At 46.7% G+C, this 27,571-nt stretch overlaps 1 protein-coding gene across 1 annotated transcript in view; it reads right to left on the bottom strand.

Moving 5' to 3' along the window:
- Positions 1–2,489: 2,489 nt before the first annotated feature.
- The window catches only part of EFHD1 (EF-hand domain family member D1), a 35,698-nt gene continuing 10,616 nt past the window's right edge, over positions 2,490–27,571 (bottom strand). Inside the window, exons 2-4 of the mRNA XM_031968169.1 lie at positions 19,996–20,143; positions 8,123–8,257; positions 2,490–3,897 (exon numbers count right to left, since the gene is read on the bottom strand). Coding sequence (XP_031824029.1) covers positions 3,763–3,897; positions 8,123–8,257; positions 19,996–20,143 — 418 coding nt within the window. The 3' untranslated portion in view covers positions 2,490–3,762. The remainder of the gene's footprint in view (positions 3,898–8,122; positions 8,258–19,995; positions 20,144–27,571) is intronic.

Below are 27,571 nucleotides of genomic sequence, written 5' to 3'. Positions count from 1 at the left end.
CTCTTGGTAGACACTGGAGATATAAATACCTGAAATAATCCATACTCCTAAGGAGAAAAGGACAAATGGATGGTTGGAAGGAAGGAAGGAAGGAGGGAGGGAAGGGAGGGAAAGAGGGAGGGAGGAAAGGAGTGAAGGGAGGGAGGGAAGGAAGGAAGGAAAGGAAGGGAAGGGAGGGAAGGAGAAAAAAGGAAGGAAGGAAACAAACAAGCATTTATTTAGTACCTACTATATATCAGGCACTGTGCTAAGTGCTTCACAAATATCGTCTTATTTCATCTTCACAAGAATCCTGTGAAATAAATACTATTATTTTAAAGAGGAAGACAAATGACTTGTCCAGAGTCACACAGTTAGCACATGTCTGAGACCAGGTTTTGACTTCAGGTCTTCTTGACTTCAGGCCTAGAACTGGGCCCATGGCACCCCCTAGCTGCCCCCACTATTACTGGCACTGGCAATACAAGAATTAAAATTTGACAGAATCTGCCCTCAAGGAGCTCAGCTTCTATGTTAAGAGATACAGCAATGCACATACCCAAGCAAGTATACAGCAAAGCTTACCAGGGAGTTTCAGTGTGAGAGTGAGCTGATAACTGGGGGCACCAGGAAGGGTCTTGGGTGGGAAGAAGCTGCCAAGCCGGACTTGGAAGGAAGCTGGGGATTCTTAGAGAAGATGGAGGTACAGCAGGGAGATGGAATGCTGTACTTGGAACAATGGACCAGCTTAGGTAGAGCCCGGGAAGGGGAGCAAAAGCGAAAAGGCTATATAGAAAATTGAAACCAGACTTTGAAAAGCTTTGAATGCCCACCCCCCAAAAAATGTGATCTTAGAGGCAGTAAGAGTCTTTCCCCCACGTTGTTCCTGACGGGGGAAAGAGCAGCCTCCTTCTTGGCGATTCCTCACCCCCTTCCCAGCCCTCACCCAAGCTCTGGCTCACCAGGCCCGCCCAGCCTGAGCCCCCACGGGGAGGTTTCCATCTTGTGTCTTTCAGACATTATTAGTTTATCAGGGTTTTGCAGAGTTGCCAAACCTGTCGCTTACAGATGAGAAGTAACCAGACCCACATCACGGCAAAGAATACGAAGAGGCCTTCCCATACATTTTCATTTTGAAAATTGCTTTATTAATGTTTTGTGTTTGTCCATTAGACTTTTCCAGATACTCCCCCAATTCTGCATTTAATGTCTTTCCTCACGAAAAAGCCCAACAGTAACACCTTAGACAATGTATATAAAATTCCGTACACACAGGCTCCCACTTCTCCAAGTCAAGAAACAAGCATTTATAAACACTCATGTGTTGGGCACAGTGCTAAGGGCTAGGATGCCAAAACACTGGCCCTGCCCTCAAAGAGCTTACAGTCTCATGGGGGATAAAGTTATACAGGCTAGACTGGAGATAACAGCCAATGGGAGGCATTAGAAATAAGAGGGATGGGCAAGCCAGGAACAGAAGGTGGGCGTATTCTCCCATTTCCTCTCTGGTCATCCTGGTTGCTCATTTTTTCTTGTACGCAGCACAAAAATCTGGTCCCAAAGCTGTAGGGAGCAGAAGGGCTTTGACCACGCTGTGGGAATCCTAAGCCCTGGGTTCACCCCTTCGGGACTGATCTGAACAGCAATGGGAAGCCATTGAATGACCCGAGGTCAAAGAAGTGACCATAGTACAGTGAAGACAACACAGGCTCTGGGTTCAAATCCCACTTTGGACACGTGACTGGCCAAGTCATTTAATTTCCTTGACCCATTTTCTCAGCTATGAAATGGAAGTGATTTGACCAGATGGTTATTGATATCCCTCCAGAACTAGGAGACAGTGCTAGACCAAGACTGTTCAAATCTGTGCCCAAGCCTCCTTTCCCCCTCAATCAAATGCAAACTCCTTATCTTTGAATTCCTAGTACTTGGCTAAAGTAGGTGCTTAATAAATGCTTAATGAGTGAATCAACATTCACTCATTCACCCCACAGATGCTGGGGGTGAAAATGGATAGAACACTGGTTTTGGAGGGAGTTCAAACCCAGCCTCAGACAATTCCTAGTCACTTCACCTTGGTTAGCCTCAGTTTTAACAACTGTAAAATGGGGATAGTAACACCCCTACCTCCCATGGTTGTGAGGATAAATAAGATATTTGTCAAACAGCTTATAAACTTTAAAGTGCTATGTCAATGCTAGTTGCTGTTTATTATGGTTATTATTACTATCATAACTATTGAAGGTCTGTTACCATCTTCGTGACTCAAGGCCTCGGTTCCCTCATCTGTTAAAAAATGGGGGAGTTGTCCTTTCTGGCTCTAAGTCTCTTAGCCAATTCTGACCTCCCATATTTCAGAGAGCTAATGGTGCCCACTCACGCACAATACCAAGACTGATTGTGCCTGGGCAGTATTCCAAGCAGCTGGTATCAAAGTGAGTAAACCCACCAACCCTCTGATCTATTCTTCTGATCTCGCACTTTCCCAGCCATTCAACAGTAAAGCAAGCCAGTGAGATAAGATATTTTATTTGCATAGTTCATTTGGCAAGAAAAGCTAAGAAGGCTGAAAAACACCAAACAGAGATATAAAAAACCCCATATCTTAATAAATATCAAATCGACAAGACTGAACTTTTAGAAACATTATATTTTGTACTGATAAAAAGAGCTCCAAGTACTCTTTCATACTTCAATCTATTAAAATTATTTTCTTTTAATTACTCGTCCATGCCCAGTTTTGACAGCATGGCGATTTTTTTTTTTTTTTAAATAAAAAGGTCAAAAAAAAAGGGAAAAATTGAGGGTAAAAAGGGTTATTCCCAATGGATGCATAGAAAGGAGAAAAAAAGCAATTATGAAGTGTCCCTACTCACAGAAGATTAGGGGTATAGAGGTCTCAGAATAGCCCCCAGTCATGGAGTGAGGGCCCATACCCATCCATACATTAAAAGTCCCAGAACTGTGATCAGATGGTCTGATTAGCTTGAGGTGCCTTGCACGAATTCTTCCATCCAAATTGGCAATCTGACAAAATATTATGTGACGTGGAGGTAAAGAGTGTTGGGGAAAAGAGTTCCAGGGGCATGGAACTTCTTTCTGAATGGCAGAATATAAGAGTGGCTTTTATATCTGCTACACTCCAACACTCTGGGATTTGGTGTATGGGGGGGGGGGGGCACTCCAAACCTCTTGAAAACCTCCTCCTGCCTTGACACTAGGTGAGGGGAAGGATGTTTAAACAACCTTGTCTCTAGAGTTGATAGGAGGGAAAACTCAAACAAAGCCAAGAGTGTATTCTTTTGCTGAGCACACCGAGAAGGCAAGGAGCCTGAACAAGGGAAGGGAACACAGGACAATGGAAGAGTTGTACCTTTCTTTGGTCAAATGACCGCACATCAATTCCTTTTTGAAAGGCTTGGTGAAAAGGGAACAGAGGGAAAGTAAAAGGCAGAAAATGGCAAAAGGCCGGAAACTTTTGCTGGGTGGAGGAACAGCTGCTAGGTAAGAAAGGGGCAATTTCCTCTCTTTTCTTGAAATTAATTTCTTCCCATCCCTGACTTTGATCTTCCCTACTCTGTCTCCCCTCGGGCCCAAAGGCCAGGAAACTTAAGAAAGGTCATCCTAAGTCAGGGATGACAAAGATGCTGAACATTCAAAGAGATGGGTCCTCCTTGGGGGACAAGGTGCTGGACATTCCTTCCAGGCCAACTTGTAAGGCACAGCCGGTGGCCACCAAGACAAGTCTCTGACCACACTCAGGCACACCTCGCCTGGCAGTGGTTACTGGGAGAAGGTAGCTTGGAGCTCTTTGAAAAGGGCCATCCGATGTCTCCTGCTGTCCTCCTCCTGTTTTCGGGCTATCTGCTCCTCTTTGACCTCAGATTCAAATTTGCTGGGCACAGACAGGACATGGACCTGAAAAGACAAGATCAGCAAAGCCAATGAGAAAGCAGAAGCCACTCAGCTTAGCTCAGCACAGCCTTCCTGCCCATGACTGAGGACCCCTACTGAGGCAGGCAAGGGACCTTGGGTACAGTGGGCTTGCCTGGAATTCTCTAGCACTAGTTCTTTGCAATCTGGACCAGCAGGAGGTGGAGAGGCCTCCTTTCAGTCCCACTAAGTCAATGGGAGCCTCATTGATTGATAAGACCCTGGCCCTGGGGACACAAAATGGAACTAGCCCTGCCCTGAAGGATCTTACATTCACTGGGGAAACTGAGCAGGACTCCTTCAGAGAATCATGGGATCAGATTAAAAGCTGGAAGGGATCTTAGAGACCATTGAATACAACACTCCCTTTCCTATACAGCTCCCCTCCACATTTTACAGATGAAGAAACTGAGGCATAGATAGGTGACACAGATAGGATCTCAGGCAGGATTTGAACCAGTCTTCCTGATTGATATGACTTAGTATCTTGTGACTTTGCAAGTCATTTAAGTCATACAGCCAGGATTCAAATCTAGGACCTCTGATTACACACCTCAGGAGATACCAGGCTAGGGCAAGCTAGTCCTGGATAGTCCCTGTCAGGGCAGATTTTGCTGAAATCGTTAGTCTAGATGGCGGGGTTTGGGGAGGGAAGGGGAATTCTTAATAATTATTGGGGCTGTTGTGAAGCAGCATGGGCTTCCTTGGGAGAGAGTGGGCAATCCTTCCCGAAGGCCTTGAGGGCCGTTTGACCACTTGCTGAAGGTGTTTAGAGAGGGAGTGATGGGACCTTGCCATCGTCCTCCAGTGACTTGGACAGATTTTTGCTCCCTCCTTATTTACTCCTGTCTCATTTACTACAAGTCTGCCCAAATGGCACCTGCTTCCAAAGCTTCCCCTTTGCCCTAGCAATCCATTTTAGAATAATGCACAGAGCTGGAACTAGGGTAGGGTCAGAACTTGGACCTGGGGCACAATATCCAGGGAGCAAGGCTGCTGGCTTCTCTGTAGAAGCTGCACCCATGGGTGCCATGAGGGTCCTCCCTTTACTCTTTTGCTGTAAACCCGTCTCTTGCCACCTGGCAGTGAGCGGCTGTTCAAAAGGCATAAGGAGCCTTCTAGCTCTAAACCTGTAATTCCATGGAAAGTATTTAGCATTTATATGCCCTTTCCCAAAGCACTTTATATGTATCGCCTCATTCTGTCTCCTCACATCCCCTGGGAGGGGGATGCTCTTATTCTCTCCATATTACAGATGAGCAAAGTGAAATTAAGAGGAACTTGTCCAGGATCATACAGTAGCATCGGCTTAAGACTCCAAATCCCGCATTCTCTCTATTGCACCACCTAGTGGCAGATTTGGCCTGGATGTCAAGGGAAAAACATTCCCAACAATTAGCTGTCGCAAAGCAGCATGGGCTTCATTGGGAGACAGTGCGCAATCCCTCCCGAAGGTCTGGCGGGTTGGAGACCACTAGTGGGAGGTGTTTAGAGAGGGGTGGATTGGACTTTGCAATTGTTCTCAAGTGACTTGGGCAGATTTTTGAATTGGGTCCCTATTCCCTCTGCTTTTATCCTTTCTTCTCTCCCCCCACACCCCGACTACAATAAGACCAGGGCAACCCTCCTCAGCACCCTATCTTCCTGCAGGAGTGGGGATGGGGCAGTCCTACCCTGCTTCTTTCCCTAATATATCAATTCAGAGTGGATTGGTCTCTTCCATTACCCCATTCCCCCACAATGGAATTGGCTTCAGATCCCAGAATTCCTAGTTTAGTCCTCGAATACTTAAATCACTCCATATTCACTAGCATGGCCCTATCTTTTCCTAACTTGTGTCTAGCATAGTGGGCCGCAAACAGTTGGCATTTAATAAGTGTTTGTTGAATAAATGGACAATTTTTAGAAATGAGGAAATGGGGGCTCAGAGGGGGAAGAAATTTAACCAAAGTTACACAGCTAATTGGTGTCAGGGCTGGAAAGTAAGTGGAGGGTTGCCCTCGTGGTCCAATCCCCAGAGTCTCCCCTAGTCCCCAGAAACAAAGCCTCCTCTTCGGTGAGGAGAGGAGGTAACAGGTTCCTGCCCTCTATGCTTCAACCTTCAAGGGATTTAAATATAAAAAATCTATAAATATAAAAATATATTTAGAAAAAAGTCTGGCTCCAGGGGACTGAGGGTCAGGAGCAAATCTCTGGAGAAAGGAAAAATCACAATCGTCTTTCACACAGTGTAATTTCAGGTTAACCAAGGGCTTTCTGACAGCCAAACTGCCAAGGTCAGGGGTTGATATGATTAACCACATTTTACAGCTTGGGAAACAGTGTCAGAAAGGTTTCTTGTTCATTGTCAGAACCAGGACTAGAAATAGGACTCAGATCCAGATTCCTAGATTTGAGCTGGAAGAGACCTTGGGGAAGGTATCGAGTCAATTCACCCCCCTCATTTTCCATGCAAAAGCAGTTGGATTGGAGCTCCTCTGGCCCCGAGCTGGGCTCCCCTGGCCCTTTCTGGTGCTATGTGTCTCAGCCCGGAAGGACTGACAAAGCTCTCCCCTTTTTGGGATCTTGGGCCCTAGGAGGGCTAGAGCTCTGGGGATCCCATCTCTATCAGATTAGATAGGGGACTGGGAGCAGGGAAACATGAGATGATAGACTTAAAGCTAGAAGGGACCTTGTGGCCATCAAATCCAACCTCATTTTACAGGTGAGGAAACTGAGGCTGAGAGATTGAGAATTGCCCAAGACAATACAGCCAATAGCTATCTATCTGAGGCAAAATAATCTTATCATTGCACCATCTGGCTGCCTAGGTAGGAGGAAAACTTAAGGAATCCTCGATGGCTGAAAAGGACTTTCCAGGGAAAAATGTAGCAGTCCGGCTCCTTCATTTTCCCTAACAAAGGAAGAGACTTACCCTCAGAAGTCTCCTTTTCCTTTTAAGGGAGCCAGTCCACAGCTTCTCATTGAATGTGCCAGTGAACCTTGGCCCAAGCATTTAAGCAGAAGGAAGTCTAAATTTATATCATATAAATGCATTAAGCATTTAGAGGGCATCTGATCCAATCATACTCTAAAGATGGAAAAGGGGAAGAGACTAAGCATTTATTTAGCACCTACTATGTGCCAGTAAGTATTTATGAGAGTCACAACTCTCCATCACAAAATTTATTATTATCTCTATTGCATATTTGAGGAAACTGAGGCAAACAGAAGTCTGAGAAGGCAGAAAAGACTTGTCAAATGCCTCGATAAAATGTTTGTGAATTAGATCTATAGCATTCTCCAGATCTAAGTCTAGTAACCCTTTTTTGGACATTTGATTGAGAAAGCCGTGCTGACTGTCCATCACTGCTTCTGGACAAAGGTATGGAAGCGGTAGCCGGGATCCAATGGAGGAAGGCCATCCAGTCGCCCCTTTGGGCAAAGTAAAGATGGCAGGTGGAGAATAATGTGCTAGAGGTCTGAAAAGGTAGAGAAATGTTGTCTGGTGCTCTGCCAAAGCTACAATTACAAATTGTGGCTACAGTATCTTAACTAGATAAATAATCTATTCTTTCGAGTAAATTGTATCTGTTCCTTAATCCCTTGCCATGATTGCTTCCTTTTCTACTTGTTGACAAACTCTTAAAGGCTACATTCTAGAAAGTGGTGTAAACAGAAGGGTTATTTGAAAACTGTTACATAGTCTGCCTGTTTGTTAATAATTGGCTAATTCGGTTGGTTTCTTCAATTATTAGCTCTCATATCATATTTTGTACCTCAGCATTTAACACATAATGATAATGTCTCCTGGCTGACTGACGATATTTATTCCACATATCTTTATTTAAGTTCACGCTGTCTCCCCAGTAGAATGTCAGCTCCCCCAAAGCAGGATTCCTCCATTTTTTGGAGGTCTCCTTCCACCCTTCTTTACAGAAATGGAGGAGGAGGGCTGGGGGATCTTCTTTTTTTCCTATAAGAGATAGCTCTCTACGTAGGGACGGTTTTCTTTCTTTCTTTTTTTAATGAAGGTGATAAACAAAAATACCCATAAAAGTAAGGTGAAGGAAAGAATTACAACTGGTTGGACTGCTTCCATTTCCTGGTTCATGTAGTTGGGCAGCAGCTGGCTTCTTTTCCCTAGGCCAGCAAAAGGGTTCAGGGATGGGAGGGCAAATCCCTTAGGGAAAAGGCTGTGAAAAAAGCTCATCAACGGCCTCCTTCTTACCTTGGCTTCGAAGAAGGTCTTGGCCCCTTTCACTCCTTCCATGGACACATCGATCTCAGAAAGTTTTGCCAGACACATCAAGCCGCTGTCCTCTTCCAGTTCCCCTGCAGCCGCCTTGCGGAAAATCAGCAAAAACTGCCGGGACAACAAGAAAACAGGCCTGAAAAATCTTGTTTCACTCTCACCAGCTCCCTTTTATATATACCTGCTGTCTTCTCCCTTTAGATGTAAGCTCTTTGAGGGCAAGGGCTGCCTTTATTTTAAATATTTTTTTAAATTAGACAATCAAGGTCAAATTAATTGCCCACCTTTTTGAGTTTGCCCATGTTTGAAGAGGCTTTCTTCTTTTCCTATCCACTCCCGAAGTAGTTGCCCAAGTCCATCCTCTCTGGCTCACTTCTCTAATGGTCAACAATTATTTCTGGCCTTTATCTGCCTCTGGGCCCCATGCACCCACTGTGGCTAGTTCAATTGCCTCATCCTTCTTCCACGTGACAATCCTTCTGTATCAGAGGCCAGTGTCTCAGTCTTTCTAAAACTCTTCTCCAGTTAAAAGCCACACAGTTCTTCCAACCAATCCCTGTCACGGACTGATTTCCCCTTCTCTAGACAATCAATCGCTCAGCATTAAGTGACTACCTTGTGTCGGGCACAGGGTTAAGCGCTGTAATACATGTTAAAGCAAAAGAAAATCCCCAGCTTCATAGAATCCCTGCCACCATCTAATGGGGAAGACAAGCTGCAAATAAATATATACAAGGGAAACTATCTACAAGACAAATAGGAGATACTTAAAACTCTTCATTCTAGTACCTTCCTTCTGTTAACTCATCATCTCCACTCATATCTATATAGCGTGGACCCAAAGACTGCGATCATGCTGATCATGCTCCTCTGAAGGCTCACCAGTTTATCTGAATTCTACATAAACTGCTATGCCTGAAAACAGACCAGGGAAGAGACCAGCTGGACTATTCAGAGCCTTCTCCTTTGGAAGCCATGTTTCTATAACTAAAGTTTAAAAAAAATCCCATGGGCCTTCTCATTGCTCCACCACACAATGGACTCGGCAGGTGCCAGGGGAAGCAGCAGCTTGAGAAAGAGCTAAAAGAATTTTAAATAGGTAGGCCTTGAATGCCAGGCAAAGCATGATGGACTTGATTGAGGCCTTCAAAGTGAAAAGGATGATGGATTGAGAAAATGGCTGCCTACGGCAATTGGTCAAGGAGCAAGTAGGACATGCTGCTAGGTGCAGGCACTGTGCTAAACACTGGGGTGCCACAAAGTCCTCCATATTATGGAGGATGTCAGCGACAATGAAAGGAGGACACCAGTGAAAACAATCAGAAACTCACAGGAGACAAAATTCATATTTACGTGAGAAAATTCAGAAGCCAAGGGAAAGCTTTTGAAGAAAAGTCAATGGAAGTAGAAAAAGATTTTATTACTGAAATGTACTCTAGATCATTGTGGCTGATGGAGGAAATAGAGGAGTCTGGGAAACTGATTACAAACTTAGCTCAGAGCCATTTTATAGTAATAATGGGGAAGGCAAAACAGGGGAGATCAAAAGATGATCAGAAATGAAATTCTAGACACAAAGACTCTCCAGGAAGGAGGGAAGAGGGTACGTATCTGAAGAAACCAATATGGATGCACAGAGAACTCTCCAACTGAAAAAGAATTTCAAAAGGAATGAATAGAAGATAGGGGTAAAGTCACGTGGAACCAACAGAAGATGACTATAACCAGATGTGTCTAGAAAGCTAAAGCCAAGAATGAACTGGGGCTGATAAGGAAAGCTAAGGATAGCAGAAAGGTTTACTGTGGTGTTTTGTCTATTAAACATAATGGAAGAAAAGGGAACTCGGAGAAGGGACAAAACTTTTGCTTAGAGTGGATGGGGCAATGATAACTGACAAATAAAAATGAAAAAACTTCCATTCTAATTTGGTTTGTGTTTTATCTGCCCAGGAGAATGAGCAGCAGTGAGCTGCTCCTGGAGATAAGAGGAGAGAGAGTATGAGGGTCCCACTTCTTTAGGATGGACTGACCCAGATAAACTCCAGCCATGGGCTCTGAGAGAGCTGGAGGATGTGCCATTGGTGAACCACAGAGAAAAAGAAAAGTATCCCAGGCCTAAAGAAGGCCAAACGACATTCGATTTTCCTCCCAAAGGAAGAAAACAGCCACCTACAGATCAATGAACTTGACTTTGATTCTTTGCCAAGTTCTAGAATGTATCCTTTAAGGGAAGGAAGTAGTAGTCATTGATGACAAAAGATCAAGGGGGTAGATACAATTCACTAGACACAATAGTTATTTTTCTAGAGACAATTTGCAAAGATGTTGGCAAAGCACTTGATGACATTTCTTGACCTTTTTCAGATCTCTAGCATATCACTGCCCGATTGCAGCCTCTGCTCTGGCCAAAATGGGCTGCTGGATATCCTCCCTGCATAAGAGTCCTTGTTATCTCATCGCCATCCCTTTGCCCAGGAAGCAGAGATGCCCAGAGTCAGTATGGCATGGGCCAGTAACGTGCCCAATTCCCCTCATTTCTTTTTCTGACAGGGTTACTAGACTGAGATATCACAGAAATGCTGAAGATCTAATTCACAAACATTTCATCAAAGCATCTGCTGGGGCTTCTCTATTTTCTCAGACTTGTATCGTGTTTTCCCTCCTATGTACCCCACTTCAAGTTATCCCAGCCCGGACAGGTCGGACTTCACTTCCTGTCCCCATGCCCCCATTTATTCCAAGGATATTTCAAATTCCCCCCGTGCCCAAGACCTTTCCTCAGGCTCCCAGTCATTAGTATTGTCTCCTCCTTGAAATCACTCGGTACTTTTAGTATAGAAATTTATACCTGCTTACTTGTATGTCATACCCCTCTTACTCCTTGAGGGCAGACAAAATTCATTTTTGAATTCATTTGCACCTAAAGCCTAGCTCACAGTGTCATACATACTGTGGGTGCTTAATAAATGCATTAAGCAGGACTGAATGTTGTTCTTGAGGATAAGGTAAAAGCAGAAGTCCTGCTGTAGTTGTGGAAGAGGACAAATGGCCAGCCATAAAGTTAGTCAATCTTTAGATCTTAATCTTGGAAGGAAGCCTTGAGTGGCGCTCCCAGGGATCTATGTTTAATTTGTGCTTCTCCAGGGACTTGGAGGAAGGCATGGACTTATGCTTATAGGTTCCAATGACATGAAGCTGGAAGAAACAGAGTCCAGCAGTGGAGCAACAAGGGTCCCCCCCAGCCACCTAGTCACACCTCTTGGGAAGAGCAATGAGGATCCCATGGCCACCTCGGAGCTAAGCGGGAGTCCTAACAATGCCGAACACAAGGGACTGTTTGAGTTCTGCTCGGAGGCCGGGACGGGCCCAACACTATTGTGACTCTGCCTTCTCGAGTTTCCCGACTTCCTCTGCCATGAAAGCCAGTTGGCTCCAGCTCTATGGTCCGGGCCATGAAAGGTCCCAGCAAATGTAGTTGGTGCGGTCACCTAGGACAATCCAAGCAGACTCGTTTCTATGGAGACAAGCGGGGCCCCCAACCAGAGATGCAAAGTGTCACCGTATCTCGGCCCTGGATCCTTGCTGGATTTGAACAAAGTCAGCTTTCTTTGGGCAACACCTGGCCCAGAACTCACGTCCTCACATCTGAACTAACTTACAACTTACAACAGAAGCCTCCTTCAGAGACCAGATATTCACTCCCCACGAAGGGACCCAGTCTACCTTGGGACAACACAATGGTGAAGCCACTTTTTTTTTCATGACAATAGAAAAATCTGAATTCGAGTCCCGCTCCAAATGAAAGTTTGTGTAATTCCAACAAACCAGTTCATCTCTCAGGTCCCCTCCAAGACTAAAAATTACTGAGGGATGGCTGATTGCCCTGGGGGAGGAAATTTCCACATCAGAATTTCCCACGCAGTCACAAGTTTGGGTGGTACCAAAAGTGTACAAAAAGCCCAACATGGAGCCTGGTTCTCTGCAGCTTCTGCACCAGAGAAGTTCTAATTCTGGTTCTAGAGCAGAGTTCTTCACCTGTGGGGTCATGAATGTGTTTTAAAAAAATAAAATACATTGATCAGGTCCTCCCTAAGCACCCTGACTTGGCTTCTCTGGAAGAGCCTTCGCTAGCCCTGCTGCCAGGTCCAGCCTGGCCCCCTCTTCCGGGCATATTCCAGGGTGCCCACATTCTTCCTAACAAGGGAGCCAAGTTCCTATAATTGGACTGCCCTTGCCCCTCCCCCCACCATTAATCTGAAACTGAGATCCAGTTAAAAATGATCTGCAAGTGGTTGAGTCCCGGGAAGTGCTCGGGGCAGGCTCGGACGTGCCCAGAGAAAAGCACAAGCCAGGAAGTTACCAGGAATGGGGCCAAGAAGCCAGCTCACCAAGCGGTTTGGGCTCCCGCAGCCAGGAAGGTTTCAGGCAGGATCTGAACTTGGGGCATCCCGTCTCAGGCTCAGGGATCCAACTACTCTGTCCCACTGCCCAAGCAGCCAGGGCTCCTTCCATTTCGAAGGCCCGTGTGACTGGACACAGAGTAAGGGAATGGGAGTAAGGTGCAACAGGATGGGGAAGGGTGGGTGGGGCTGGATCATCAAAGGTCTGAATAGTCAACTGAGAGCCAGCATTACTCGGTAATAGGGAGCCACTAGTGGTTGTGTGTGAGTGTGAGTGAGTGTGTGTGTGTCTATATATATGCTCAGTAATAGGGAGCCACTAGTGGTTGTGTGTGTATCAGTGTGTGTGTGTGTGTGTGTGTGTGTGTGTGTGTGTCTATATATATGCTCAGTAATAGGGAGCCACTAGTGGTTATGTGCGAGTGTGAGTGTGTGTGTCTGTCTGTGTGTCTGTCTCTGTATATATGCTCAGTAATAGGGAGCCACTAGTGGTTGTGTGTGTATCAGTGTATATCTGTGTGTGTGTGTCTGTCTCTATATATGCTCAGTAATAGGGAGCCACTAGTGGTTCTGTGTGAGTGTGAGTGTGTGTGTGTGTGTGTGTGTGTGTGTGTGTGTCTGTCTGTCTCTGTATATATGCTCAGTAATAGGGAGCCACTAGTGGTTGTGTGTGTATCAGTGTGTATCTGTGTGTGTACCACCTGGCTGCCTTTGAAATTCAAGACATAAACAAGGTAGACACACACAGTAATGAGGTAGAAGAGGTAGAAGAGAAATAAGAAGCAGAAAAAAACCAGCATAAATTGAGGGTTTCTTCCCTCATGGAGGAAGGAGAGTGATCCTAATTATTCCCATTTTTGTCCATCATGGGGAATAACAAGACCTTCCAAAAGGCTCCCACCCATCCTTCAGAGTTTAAATTAGGAACACAAGAAGAGGGAATTCCTAATTTAGGCTTTTGGAAAGAAAGCCAGGTCTTTTTTGGTAACTAAATCCAATTAGGGCCGATTCAAAGGAGGCCCACCCACCCACGGGCCTCCCCTGATCTCTTGGGCTGCAGCCACCCAACACTGTTCTTCCTACGGTCAGCTTCCGAATCCCTGAAGACGGTGCCTTTGGGGCTGTCCCAGTGGCAGACAATGGGACAGAAGAGGCAGCAGCCCAGTGTCTATATGGCTACGCTGGAGTCTTGGCCATCTATGGGACCCGACAGAATTCTGCTCTCCCTTGAGCGGGGGCTCCACCTTTCAGCAATTAAAGGCACAGGCTCAGTCTGAAAATCTGGGTTTCCATAAAAATCTCTTCAAAGCTGCTGTTTAATATGCGTGGGGGTGTGTGTGTCTGGGGGTTTGGGGTCTTCCCTCTTAAATATTCATCAGAACACCCATTTCCTGGCTCGCCAACCATCCCTCTCCTTGTTTATCCTCCTATTTATAGCCCTCAAAGGTTGGTATGCAGGGGGGAGAATTGGCCACAGGCCCGGCGAGGACTGTCAAGAAGTGGAGGGAGGAAAGGGGACAGAAGCTGGAGAAAGGACAGCAAAGCTTCCCAAGTTTCTTTAAACAAAGCTGGAAAATGTTTTTGTGAACTCCTTTAATGGAAACGCTCCCTGACCCTCCTTCCCAACACCCCACTTCAGGCCTGTGAATAGGACAAAACCATCATTGTATGGGCCTGGTGGGGCACCCACATCCCAGCCCCACCCCCTGCCATCATCCGGCTTGGGAGCCTTTACATCCAGGAGAGAAACAGAAGTCACAAGTGGCCGTTTCTTTTTAAATACATTTCTGGTACCAGACACAAAACCACGTAAACCTTGTCATCCCCATCCCATAGAAAGTCCTCAGCAGGATGGAGCCGGGAGGCATCCTGGGGTCTGGGAGGGAGTGCCCCGGCTCTTCCCGGCTCCCAGCTTCAGGTGAAAGGCTCCAGATCCCAAAGCCACTAGAGACTTCCCTCCCCCAGCTGCCTGACAAAGATTACAAAAGAGGAAAATGACAAACGGGGAGGAGCTTGGGGAAAACAGGCCCATTGATTCAGGCTGGTGGAGCTTGAACTGGTGCAGCTCTTCTCAAAAGCCATTTGGGAGCGTGCCCAGAAAGTCACGTCTCTGACCCAGAGACCCCGATAACAGGAGCCCGATAACAGGAGCGATGCAACGCCAGACCCTCTCCTCCGATACTGAGGAAAAAGGATCCACAGGGACAAAGAGCGATGACGGCTCCTTTTGTAGCAACAAAAGAGAAGAAATGAAGGGGATGCCCGAGGATTGGGGAAAGGCTGAATTAATTAAGGTCTCTCATTGCGCCCTGAGAGATGGCGAGATAGAAGCTTTCAGAAGACAACTTCTGTGACTGAGGCAGAGGGAAAGGAGAAGAGCCAGGACCCTTACAGAAACACTGGAAAGCCAAACCATTTCGAGAGACTAAAACCCAAACCCTTAAAGTCGTGACAAAAGCTCGATTCCAGAGGCCCCAAGCCCAATGAGACCCACAGCTTTGGATAAAGTCAACGTGGGAACTTGTTTAAGTTGTTTAGCTTGACTCTTCATATTTATTATGAGGGCTTTATTTGTATTGTCTAAAAATATATTCAACTGGGGGAGGAGGGGAAGGAAGAGAAGGAAGGAGGGGAAGGAAGAGAAAATAAATACTTGTTTTGGTCTTGCAATAATTGTCTCTGGATTCAAATTCCATCTTTGATACAAACCGCCTGGAAATGGCCTTAAGCAATTCCCTGAGACTCGGTTTCCTCATCTGTAAAACGAGCAGGCTATCCACTAGCTGGATGCCATGCCAGATTTAGCTCTATGACCCAGTGAGAATAGTGATGAAAGGTGGGCTTCTAGACTCCTTTGTACTTTTATCATTGCTATACTTCCGCATTTTTGATGTATTTAAGATTTTTGTATTTAAATTTCCCCTATGGTTTTGTAATACCACATATTTTAGAATCAATAGCTAGCTTGGTAATGAACTTATTGCCCTTAACTTTTCCTTTATTGCTTCATGATACATTTATTGAGGTGTCATAAACTATTCATAAACTGACAAAACTCCAGTTTTCTCCAAAAAAGTTATTTGTCTTTCAAAAAAAAAAAAAAAAAAAAAAAAGGGTTTCTAGAGTCTGGAGATCCTTCTGTATTCTGAGGAGTTCCCAACTCTGGCATCCCTATTCTATGGTCCCTTTCAGCAAGGATATCTGATGTTCTAGTTCTCAAAACCCTCCCTTCCCCAACATCGGTACTAGACACCGTCCTCTAGCTGGCTCCTTTTTAGGCAAGAGCTCAACTCTTTAAAGAACAATCCATACTTGTCTCCATTTCTTTTCTAAATGCTCCATACAAATGTCCAAGTCTCTCCATTCTAAAAACAAAGCCAAAATAACCTGGAACTTGATCAGAGCAGGCCCCAAAGCCCTCTTGGCTAACCTCCCCCTGTCTCTTCCAAACTTTGCCTCTTAGGACCTCATCACTCCAGAGACACTGCTGTCCCTCTCCAAAATTCCCAATGGCCTCTTGGTGAGTCTTCTCGTTTCTCATCCTTCCTGCCCTCTCCACAAGCCCTGACATTGTTATTACCCTCGTTTCCTCCTGGATCCACTCTTTTCTGGTTTCTGTGACACTGTTCTCTTCCTGGTTTATTCTTACCTGACCAGATTTTTGTTCATGGCACGCCCACCACCTTTGGATGTTTCCTAAGGGTCTGTCCTGGGCCATTTCCTTTTCTCCTTCTGGTCTCTCTTCCTTGGGGACCTAGTCAGCTCCCACAGGCTCAATGGTGATGTCCTTGATCCATAGAGCCACATATATAGAGCCCTAGTCTCTCTTCTGAGCTTTGGTTCTGAATCCCCATTCCTGCCTGCTGGACAACTCAAACCCAAGGTTTGATCTCAAACTCGGCCTATCCAAAGCTGAACTCATTCTCACGCCTCTTCCCAATCACTCACATTTGTCGAGTTGGTGACAAATTTTATTCTTTCCCCTACTCCGACCCAGGATCCCATCATTCCTCGGGACTATCACCATAGCTTTCTTCTAACTGACCTCCCAGCCTCAAGTCTCTTCCCAATACAGTCCGACCTCAGCTGCTGATGTGATTTTCCTGAAGTCCAAATCTGACCATGTAGTATCATTAAGTAATATTCCTCAGTGAATTCCTGTGGCTCCCTATTGTCTCCAGGATCAAATAGCAGGTTCTCTGATGGACTCTTCCATACCTTTCCATACCTGTCCCCATTCTATCTTTCCAAGTCTTCTTAAGGCTTCTCTCTTCATCTGCTCTGTACAGATCTTGTATGTGGGGGGCAGCTAAGTGGTGCAGTGGCTAGAGCACCAGCCCTGAAGTCAGGAAGACCCGAGTTCAAATCTGACCTCAAGACACTTAACGCTTCCTATCTATATGACTTTGGGCAAGTCACTTAACCCCACATGCCTCAGCAAAAACAAAAAGAGATGAGATTAGTCTCGGATCTCGTATGTGTCTACTGTATATGTGATATCTACATGTACCTCACTGAGCACAGGGACTATTTTCAACTTTCTATCCTTGGGCTACTTGCCAAGTCCCACTGCCAACTGCTTAGTGAGTGTTCATTGACTGAATGGCTGGCTGTAGGATTCCTAAGTTCTGACGAAGGTCCCTTCAAGCTCTGACACTATAGTCTTATCCAACTGGAACATCCAATGGGTTCAATTACACAATGAATCTAATTCTAGTTTCAAAACAATTTTCAAATCACAGGCCATAGCCTCAGACTACCGGTAGGTTGGAGAGGAGAACAAGCTCTCTGTAAGAAGTCCAGGAAAACAAACCAACAACAAAAAAACAAACAAAAAAGCTCAACCCCAGAAGGGGTTGAGATTTGATCCCAACAACTGCTGCTCATTTTGGTTGGCACCGGATGCCAATTGGGCACTCAGTTGCTGTTCTCTGAGGCCATGCTCACCAGAAGGCAACTGCTCTCACTTCAGCAGCTGTTGCCTGTGGGTTTGGGGCTCACATTTCTCTGTGATCATCTCCTAAGTGACAAGTCTCTCCCCTGTATGAAGGCAGCCAAGGTTCATGAGACTCCAGACCAGATCAGGTGCCAAAATCTAAGAATGCTAAATGAAAGATGGCAAGGCACAGCTGGGGATGTGCCCACTGACCCCTGAATGGGAAAGCATTTACTCAACTCATCAGCATAGTGCCTGGGACTTTTTCTGTGCCACACATTTTGACAGGGCTACTAAAAGAGAAATAACCATTGACCTCCAGAGGCTTACAGCCTATTGACCTAATCAATACCCATTTATTAATTGCTGAATATGTGGCAAGTATGCTGGATTTATTTTATAGTTTTTAAAAAACAGATTTAGGTAGGTACCACAAGAAGGTAACAAGGTACTTATGTTTTGTACTTATGAGCCTGAGAATTCCACGGAGCATCCAGCTGGAGAAGCCAAAGGGCAGGTGGTGATTTGGTGCTGCTATAGCCCGGTACCACAAGATAATTAGGACTTAAATAAGTCCAATTATTATACTTATTATAAATAAGTCCAATAAGGAACCAATTGAATATCGATGGGATAACCAAACTCGTGGAAGCTCATAAAGTCACCAACAAGACAACAGAAAAGAAGGGAGGTTGAGGACAAAGTCCTGGAGGATCCCCACAGCTGGTGGGTGTGATGGAGCTAAAAGTAGAAATAAGGAGTTAAGGCTGGGAAGGAAAAGAGTACAGCTAGGGCAGGGTGATGACCTGGGAAAGAACTGGACTGGAAGTCACAGTGAGGATAAAGAGCAGAGTTTGATTGTGACCCCATCATTGATCACCCAGAAACCTCTTATTAAGCCATCTAAGATGCTAATGAGTTGACTCTCAGAGCATCCTCCTCCCCTGACAACCCTTGAAAAGCATGGAGTGTAATGAGCTGAGCACTAGATACAGATCTGGAAGACCCAAATTCAAATCCCACCTGGCTACTTACTAGTGTGACTTTGGGCAAGTCACCCAAGCTCTGCCATTTCCTGAACAGACTGGCCTGGGAGGCCTCTAAGGTCCCTTTCAATTCTAAATCTCTGATCCTACGTCTCACCTCCCTTCTTGGAACCTCAGTTTCCTAATCTGAAAAATGGAGAAAATGCTTGAGAAATGAGAAAGGTGTTTGGTGATGTTACTTTTCCCTTCCTCTGCCCCCACCCCAAGATTTGTACTTCTCTGATGTTTACGGAAAATATTCTAAACTGGACATTAACTACCAACAGACTGTGGATTCAGGAAGGAGATAAGTTGTTCCCCCTCCCACCCTGGGTGCCCGAATATAGCAAGTGAGCAAGATGGAGGGAATTCTGGGCAGGTGGTTGGGGAATGCTAGACGGGGGTGACTGGCTTCTATTGGGCAGAGGCCAGCTTGCTCACACCACACCCTCTCTATTTCTGCTCCCTGAAGTCACCTTAGGTGACTTCTCCATCCCCACAAAGGCTCCTTTGATCCCCTCACTTTGATCAGATTTGTAGGGTTGAAAACTTGGGGCTGAATAAGTCACCTTAGGTGACTTATTCAAGGTCACAAGGACTGTGTCACAGGTGAGATTTGAACCCTGGTCCTTGGATCCTAGATTTAGATGAATCCAATTCCTTTATATTACAGGGGAAGAAACCCAGGCTTCTTCAGCTAGAATACATTCCTCCCTCAAGAGGTTATCCATCATATGGAGAGTACATAGTAGAGCCAATATTTGAACCAGGTTCTATGACTTGGAAAGATCACAGGTCACAGATCTAGGGACTGCCACGGGCATCTAGTTCAACCCATTCATTTTTACAAAGAAGGAAGCTCTCTCAGGGAGGTGAGGTTCCCAAGGACCCCCGGGAAGTTCCAACATTCGTAGTATTTGTAACCCAGGGATGTCACTGAGGCACCAGCTGCCTGGCCCAAGAGCTGAGGAGGAACCTTGGGAGAGAGAGAAGGCCGAGTCCCTCCAAGTTCTGAGAGGGAGAGTTTAGGATCTTTAGCAAGCTGAGCGGAGTGGGAAGGGGAGGTCCTGGCGGGATCTGGCAGCCAAGCAAACACTGAGGGGGGTGGGGGGGAGGGAGTCCAAGAGCGGCATTTTCAGGGGAAAAGAAAGGCCTCTAGAGACCTGCAGTTATCTCAGGGGAGATCACCTATTAACCCAAGAATGCACAAAGCCTATCAGCCAAGCACAGGAAGGATCTCATAGCCCAGAATGGCTGCTAGGAGGGGCAGGCTTCTGGCTCCGGCCAGCCCGGCTCGCCAGCTTTCGGCAGGGACGAGGGGCTCCGGGTGGGACGTGTTCCACCTTTGAGAAGTTCCTGGCTCAGCTCAGGGCCCAGCTCCTCCAGTCGGCCTCAGCAGAGGCCTTTCCCTCCCCTCCCACATTCCCCAGGGCTGCCTGAGGCCCGACCGACTGCTCAGCGCGACCTTTACCCGGGGAGAACCAATACCTCTCGGAAGCTCAGCTTGCTGTCCAGGTCCTCGTCCACCTCCCTGATCATGTTCTTAAGGTCCAGGTGCGTCTGGGGGGCTCCCAGCTTCTCCATCATCATCTTCAGCTCCATCAGGTCTATGTAGCCATCCTTGCTGGAATCATATCTGCAGGGTGCAAAGCAAGGGCCGGGGTTAGCAGGAGGGAGAGGCGAGTGCCCTCCACCAACACCTGGCAGCGGGCGATCGTTCCAGAGCAAGGGGGCCCCGAGCAGCAGGACCATGGGCACGGAGGGCCCTTGCAGGTCATGTTTACACTGTCTCTTATGTCACAGAGCATAGCTCAGCCACACACAGGTAGCAACGTGGGGAGAATTCGAGGACCAATTCCTGCTTCTGATGAGAACTGCCTGGGCGATTCTGTGCCTCAGTTTCCTCATCTGTAAAATGGGAAGAGATGACCTCAGAGATACCTCTATATATGATACTATGATCTCTAAGGTTTGGAAGGGGGGATGGTAATGAGATGAAAACTGGTCTGGGAGGGAGGGAAAAGGAAAGGGAAGAGCTTGTGCTTTCTCCAGATCTCACTGGAAAGGTGCACTGACTTTGGAGTCAGAGGATTCGAATTCTAATTCTACCTCAGACCCGTGCTACTTGGCCAAGGTGACTCGGCTTTCCTCAGCTGTAATGTGAGAAGACTGCCTGGAGGAAGTGGCCCCTGGGCTGAGGCTTTGATCATGGGACCTCGGGGTCCCAGATCTGACCCTAGATCTTGAGCTTAGGTCAAGGGGTACTCTCATTGTTCTGGCATGCTGGCTAATCTCGGGCCCAGATAAGTCCCAGAGCCGGCCCTTATTGCCACAGATTGTCAGCCTGCTGAGGGTAGGGACTCCCTTTTTGGCCTCTTTTTATTGTCCCCAAAGAAAGAACCTTTAGGCTTTGGGACAGTTTTACTTTCGAGTTTCCCCAAAGGCTTTAAGTGCCTGTCACTGGTCCCCACGGCTGGAAGGGGCCGGTATATCCTGCAGCAGAAGCCGTACCTCGTGGGGCCACGTTCCAAGGACTCTGGGCCCCCTCAGGCAGATCAGGGTGAGGGTCTGTGAGCCTGTAAGGGACTGTGGGCTGGATGTGGATCCCATCTCCGGCACTGTCACCTCAGGCAGGTAGCACGACCCTTCTGGGCCCAATCTGCCTTATCCGAGCCTGGGGTTTCCTTGGCATCTCGGCACTCTCCTGGGGCCAGAACCAGATCAAAAGGTATCGGGGAGAATGTTTAACAAAATAAAATGCACCAGAGCAGGGAGCCTTTATGGAAGCCAGAACCAGGCCGGACGCCTCCAGCTCTGGGTCTCGAATTCCCGACCACGTGCCCCGCTTCAGGAACTGCAGGGAGGGAACATGGCCCAGGGCCATCGTGGTTATGTGACTTGGCCACGGTCACACAGACCGCAGGACGCCATGGGATAAACAGATAAATCCTATGGGGGTGGATTCAGTGGAGAAAATCAACACAGCCTTCCTTCTGCCAGCCGCCCCAGGCCTCTCAACGCGAGATGTCACCCTGGTGCATGCAGCCCCTCCAACCCTAAAGGTCAAAGACCTGCCACCTTAGGGGGCATCTAAGGGAATGTGCCTTGGGCTCCTGTGAGGGTTCCCCGTCACTCCTGCCCTGAAAGGGCCAAATTTCTGGAGGACAAGGGGATCTCAGTTAGCCTCCAGGAGGCTGTGGGCAAAGAGGCTCTGGCCGTGAAACCTTTCCCTGACTGGGAAAGCTCAGCCACTCCTGGGCCTCAGTTTCCTTTTCGGTATCAGAGGACACCTTACTAGCTGATCTCCTTCCACTACCTCCTCTGGCCGGGGAATCATCTCTCCAAAGCCAAGATGTCTGAGAGCGGCCAGTCCATCTCTCTTATTTTACAGACGAGGAAACTAAGGCCAGAGAGATCTGGTCATCAAGGCCCAGCTCATCCATGGGGCGAGCATCAGAGGCATGACTTGAACCCGGCTCTTCTGCCTCCAAAGCTTTTTTGGGAGGGAGACATTTTTTTCTCCTATACTAGACCGCTTCCCATCTGCTCTGGAATTTTATCTCCAGTCCTGAGCTTGGGGGCCAATTCCTGCTTCTGATGCAAATTGCCTGGGTGATTCTGTGCCTCAGTTTCCTCATCTGCAAAATGGGGAGAGATGACCTCAGAGATACCAAACTCCAGAATTTCAGCCTTGATCACTAACTGAATGCCCCACTAGCTCCTCAAATTCAATTTGACTATAAGTAAGGATCCAAGTTCAAATCTTGACGCTTTTATTTATTATCTGTGTGACTTTGAACAAATCAATGAATCACTCTGGGCCTCAGTTTCCCCTTCTGTAAAGTGAGATTGGATTTGATGGTACATGAGCAAGCTTCTGACCCTGATATTCTGGCGACTGCACCTATATTTATGAGTAATATTCATCCAACATTCAGCTAATAAGCAATCTTTAATTTTTGTCCCTTTGGCCAGCTCAGGGCCAAATGATGGGACTTTAACAATTCTTTGTTGAGTTAAATTGATCAGGGATCGGTCATGAGGATCAAAAGAGATAATATCTGTGAAGAGCTTAGCATAGTATCTGGCACATAGTAGGCATTATATCAAGACTAGCCGTAATAACACTTTATAAGCACCTAATGTGTTAAGGCATTGCGCTCTGGGGATATCAAGAAAAAAATTGCCCCTACCTCATGAGCTTACATTCTGTCAAGTGCCTTAGAAACTTGTATTTCTGTTTTACGAGAAAATATTCTAGACTCCCGTGTATATCCTAGACTCTCAGCCCATCATTTCTGCAGATAAAGAAGGTAAGGGCGAGAGCTTGGAGATCTGCCGGCGTGGAGTGGCGCGAGATTACGGCCGAGCTCATGGCCGAGTTCCTCTGACTTCCAAAGTCAGGGCTATTCTCCCCATACTACACAGCTCCACAAGCTTTCCCAGATTTCTTGGCTTTCTTTGTACTCTTATCTCCCCCAGCACAATAACATGCCATTATGTTCAGTGGAAATATGGGCTGTCTCCAAGTTTTTAAGTTCCAACAGATAAACCAGCTATGAATAGATTCAGAGATTTTGTAGCAGTATCCCAGGGTCAAAGGGTACTAGGGCTCGATAAGCCGCAGTGTTAATGCATATTCCTTTCTTTGGAAGACTGTACTAATTCACCAGAGCCAGCGGATGGCCAGTGTGCCTTCTGCTCACAGCCCATCACCAGGGAACGTCAGATCATTTTGACGTCCATACCTCGGAACAGTTTTATTCATGGTTTTCTGATTATTAGAGCGTAGGAATAATATTTCAGTGACATCATTAGGAACATTATTCCTAGTATTTTAGTGACAATGTGTTTCTTCTTGTGCCTATTAAATTCTCTGGTCACTTTGCTTCTGGAAAGAATTTCAGTCTTACCAAGTTGGGGAAGGATTTGCCTCACACACATTTACTGTCCTTAATTCCTGTAGATCTATTATAGAAAAAGAAAATGTTGGGAGCATGGAGGTGGGAAGATTTTGATTTAAATCCCTGCCTAGCCCCCTTCCAATTCTACTTACTAGTTGTACTATCCTGAAACATATCACTTCATCTCCTTTGAAAACATTGATACTTATCTATTAGATTATATATTTATTCAAAGATTTCCCCCTCCAATCCGATTCTTGTATTGTAATTTTGGATGAGGATGGTCTCATAAACGAAGAACCCTCGGCTGACCATCCTGTAAGTTCCCTGGACAACTCGCCACAATTGTTAAATTGAAGAGAAGGTATTGCACTGGTGGAGGAAATTCTCTCACCCGGGAGCTCCCTATACCAATGAGCCAGAGGAACAATGTGACTTCTCCATCCCTAATGTTGGTTGTACATTTTTTTTTCATGTAAAACATTACTATATATGGCTATATTATGGGAAACAAATCCATCTTTCCTGTTATTTTTCCCATATTGAACAGATGAGTATTTTCCATAATCATGATAAACATTTTGTTCTCTTTTCTTCTAATTTTAGTGTTTTATGATCCATTTGGACATTTACCAAAGTGTTTGGTTTCTAGTCATAAGATTACTGGTTTGAGCTAGAAAGGGTCCAACACCCTTATATTACATGTCAGAACAGAGGACTAGAGTGATTTGCTCAGATCACAGGGGGCTAAATAGAACAAAGTTTCATACTCCAATTTTTCACCATAATGTTGTTCAATTTTCCCCAAACTTTTTTTTGGATAATGATTCCATCATATACACACATATACATACATACACACACAAACACACATATATAACATATCACCCATGTACATTAGAACTGAGTCAAGTCTAACTTGATTTAGTTGTTGATGCCAAAAAAAGAAAAATGGATAAAAGAACAGATATAGATATGAACCAACACCATTTCCAAAGGAAGTCTCACAAGTGTAAATACGTTGGCAAAACAAGGAGGCTAAAAGACACCGGAAACCACCTTATGAGCAAATACTTGATTGTCTTACCAAGTGGGGAGATATAGAAAAGAAATGCTAATTTAGGACAGAAACTTGTTTGCACAACTTATAAAGCTTGGAAGATCATCGTAAGATCATCTCATTTGATCTTCATGACCCCATTAGCAGATAGGTGCTATTATCATTTCAATTTACCAAGGAGGAAACTAGTCTTGAGTGCAAATGACTCACTCATGATTCTAGAGATCCCAGCTTTTTAAACGGTGGCTTACAGCCCCATGTGGAGTCTAAGTGAAACTGGGGGCCACAAAATGAAGATTTCTCATCAGTAGATATTAGATTTGCATATCTACTCTGTATCCCGAGGTCATGTAAAAATTTCTCAGGCGGAAAGGGACTGAGTAGGAAAAGTTTAAGAAACCCTTTTCTAGTTGATAAATAGCCAGGATGAGATTTTTTTTTTTTTAAACTAAGGAGCTAAGAACAAGAAAGCAAAAATAACAAACAAGTATGGATCAAAATAGGACCCAAATTTCAGAGGATCAGTTGGGCTGTTTTCAAGGCAAGACGGGAAGATGCAGAGGGGAAGACAGGTAGTGACATGGGGTAGGCTAGTCCCCCGGGGAACTTTCTGAAGCTAACCCACTCCAGCAAGCTCCCCCTGCCCCACTTCCCCCCATGCCAGGAAGCAACGGGCCAGCTTGACCACAATGGGCAGGGGGTGACACAGGTCCAGGGAGGAAGGGGCAGGTCCCAGGCTGGAGGTATCTGCCCATTACACAAACACAAATGCAGGGACCCAGGCAGTAGTTCCCAGGAATGTTTGGCATCTGGTCCCTACCAGGTTTCCCATATCCTGGTTTCCGTCCTTGCCCCGTCACCGGGACCTGCAGGTTCTCAAAGCAAGAGACCCATGGTCAGTGTTGCCTTTGAGGAGGAAGGGCAGACTGCAGCCCTGCATCTCCTGCATGTCTCAGGGGAAAGGTCAGCGAGAGAAGGGACAGGAGGCCTGGGCAGCTGGCTGGACATGGGGAAGGGAGGAAGCAACACCCCCCCCCCAAAAAAAAAAAAAAAAAAGAACCAATCCTCCTCCCTTCCCCCCAACAAGAAGAAACAAGGACAGTTTAAGGAAATGGACCTGGCTGGGAGGGCAGCCTGGACATAAGCACAACTTCCAGATGGGCCAATTGGGAAGACGCTCCCCAGGGCGGCGGCTATTCCTTCCACCGAGGGAAGGCATCTGGAACCTTCAAGAGCACAACAGCTGCAGGGACCACACATACAGAAGACAGCCCTGATATCGTCATTGTTATTATACAAAACCTCGCATTTACAGCGTTTTAACGTTTATAAAATACTTTGCAGCTGTTATTTGATCCTCACAACAAATCTGAGAGCTAAGATATAACTATTATCCCCATTATACAAAGTGGAAAACTGAGACTATTTATCAAAATGGTTAGCTGTTAGTAAGGCTCTAGAGTAGGGAAGGAAATCAGAAGTGATAGAGTCCGACTCGCTCATTCACATGGAGAGGATAGGGAAACTATAAAAAGCAGACACAAGGCCTTCTGGGTGGAGCTAGTGGACGGAGCCTGAGAAAGAGGACACATCTTGGCCCCAGTCAGTGTGGTCAATGTGCTGGATTTGGAGCCAGAGAACTGAGTTCAAAACTTGCTTTTGTCACTTAATTCTGTATGATTGTGGGCATGTCCCTCTAATTAGAGGGTCAGTCATCTGACCCATAAAATCAGGCCTGGGACCCGGGGCCAGCCTGGAGGAGGGGGGCCTTGGCGTCCATCTCCCTAGGCCTCCGCCTTTCCTTAGAAGACCAAGGGCAGGGCAGCGCTCGGGTAGTGCTTACTCTTAAGCATCCCCCAGTTCCAAGGCCATGACAGACTCAGGGCCACCAGGGGAGGGAAATGGGAAATGGAGGAGAGGAACAGGACAAGGCCGCTGAGGGGGAGATAAAGGACCAGCAGGGGAGAGAAAGAATGAAAATCAGGAGCTGCCTTGCAGGCCAGGTCATGACCCCAGCCCTCTCTATCCCTGGAAGCATCTCGGGATCCTGAGGGTCCCCGGCTCACCGGCAGCTCCAGGCCAGCCAAAAGGTCCCGGCCTGTTTACATCTCAAATATTTGTAGGGTTATGATGGCCCCAGGCCCTCCCGCTCCAAGTTCTCCTTGCCAAGGAGCCTTTATCTTTGCGATTCCTATCATTTATCATTTGGGCTCCTTTGCTCTCTTATTTGGGCTCCTTTGCTCTCTTATCTCCCTCCCAGGTCGTCATCTCTCCTCTCTCCAGAAAGGTGGAGAAGACCCCACCCAGGGGCCCCATCCCCACTCTGGGGCCCAGTCCCAAGGAGCTGGCTAAGTTTACCTACTTTTGGCAAGGGAGGAGCCGGATCTAAATGGACTGTCCCAGTTCTCGGGCCACAGTGAATAATTAACAGCGCTGACTGAGTGGCTCTGATGGCCGCCACAGGGGAGCTGCCAAACGGGAATTAACCTCTCCAGGCTGGGGCGCTGGGACGGATCCGGGGACCATCTTGCCGGTGCCCCTCCTTTCTGATGAGGAAACGGGGCTACTTGGGCACCGGGCCCCGAGCTGGGAGCCCCCCTCCCACCCTCAGCCACTTCCTTTTGGGGGCAGAGTTCCCCCACTGGATTGCAGGCTCCCAGAGGGCAGGGACTTTTTTCCCTTTCAGCATCTGTATCCCTAGGACTTAGCATAGAACCCGGCACACAGTAGGCCCAGATAAATGCTGACTGAGTGATGGAAGAGATAGGCCCAAGCAGCAGAATTTGAATCCAGACCCACTAGCTCCACCCAAAAGGCCTTGTGTCTGCTTTTTACAGTTTCCCTTCCTCTCCATGGCACCCAGGAAGGGCCCACCGACTGTGCTGGGAAACTAGAGGGCCAGCTTATGGCTTTGGGGGCTGCTGGGAGGTCCCCAAGTGGGAAAGCAGCTTACCCTCCCGCAGAACACAATCCTTGGGGTCCATTCCCCCCACCCCGCAAGGGCAGGGCTAACAACACCTCCAAAGGCGTCCTTTAGGAGCCTGGGCCCCCCGGGAGGCAAGGCTTCCGAACCTGGGCCTGGGCTGGGGGCTGCCCCTCA

Source organism: Sarcophilus harrisii, chromosome 4 (genome assembly GCF_902635505.1).
Source record: "Sarcophilus harrisii chromosome 4, mSarHar1.11, whole genome shotgun sequence".
In the NCBI taxonomy this organism is placed as follows: domain Eukaryota; kingdom Metazoa; phylum Chordata; class Mammalia; order Dasyuromorphia; family Dasyuridae; genus Sarcophilus; species Sarcophilus harrisii.
The sequence above is the reverse complement of the archived record's forward strand: the minus strand, read 5'-3'. Positions and strand labels throughout refer to the sequence as shown.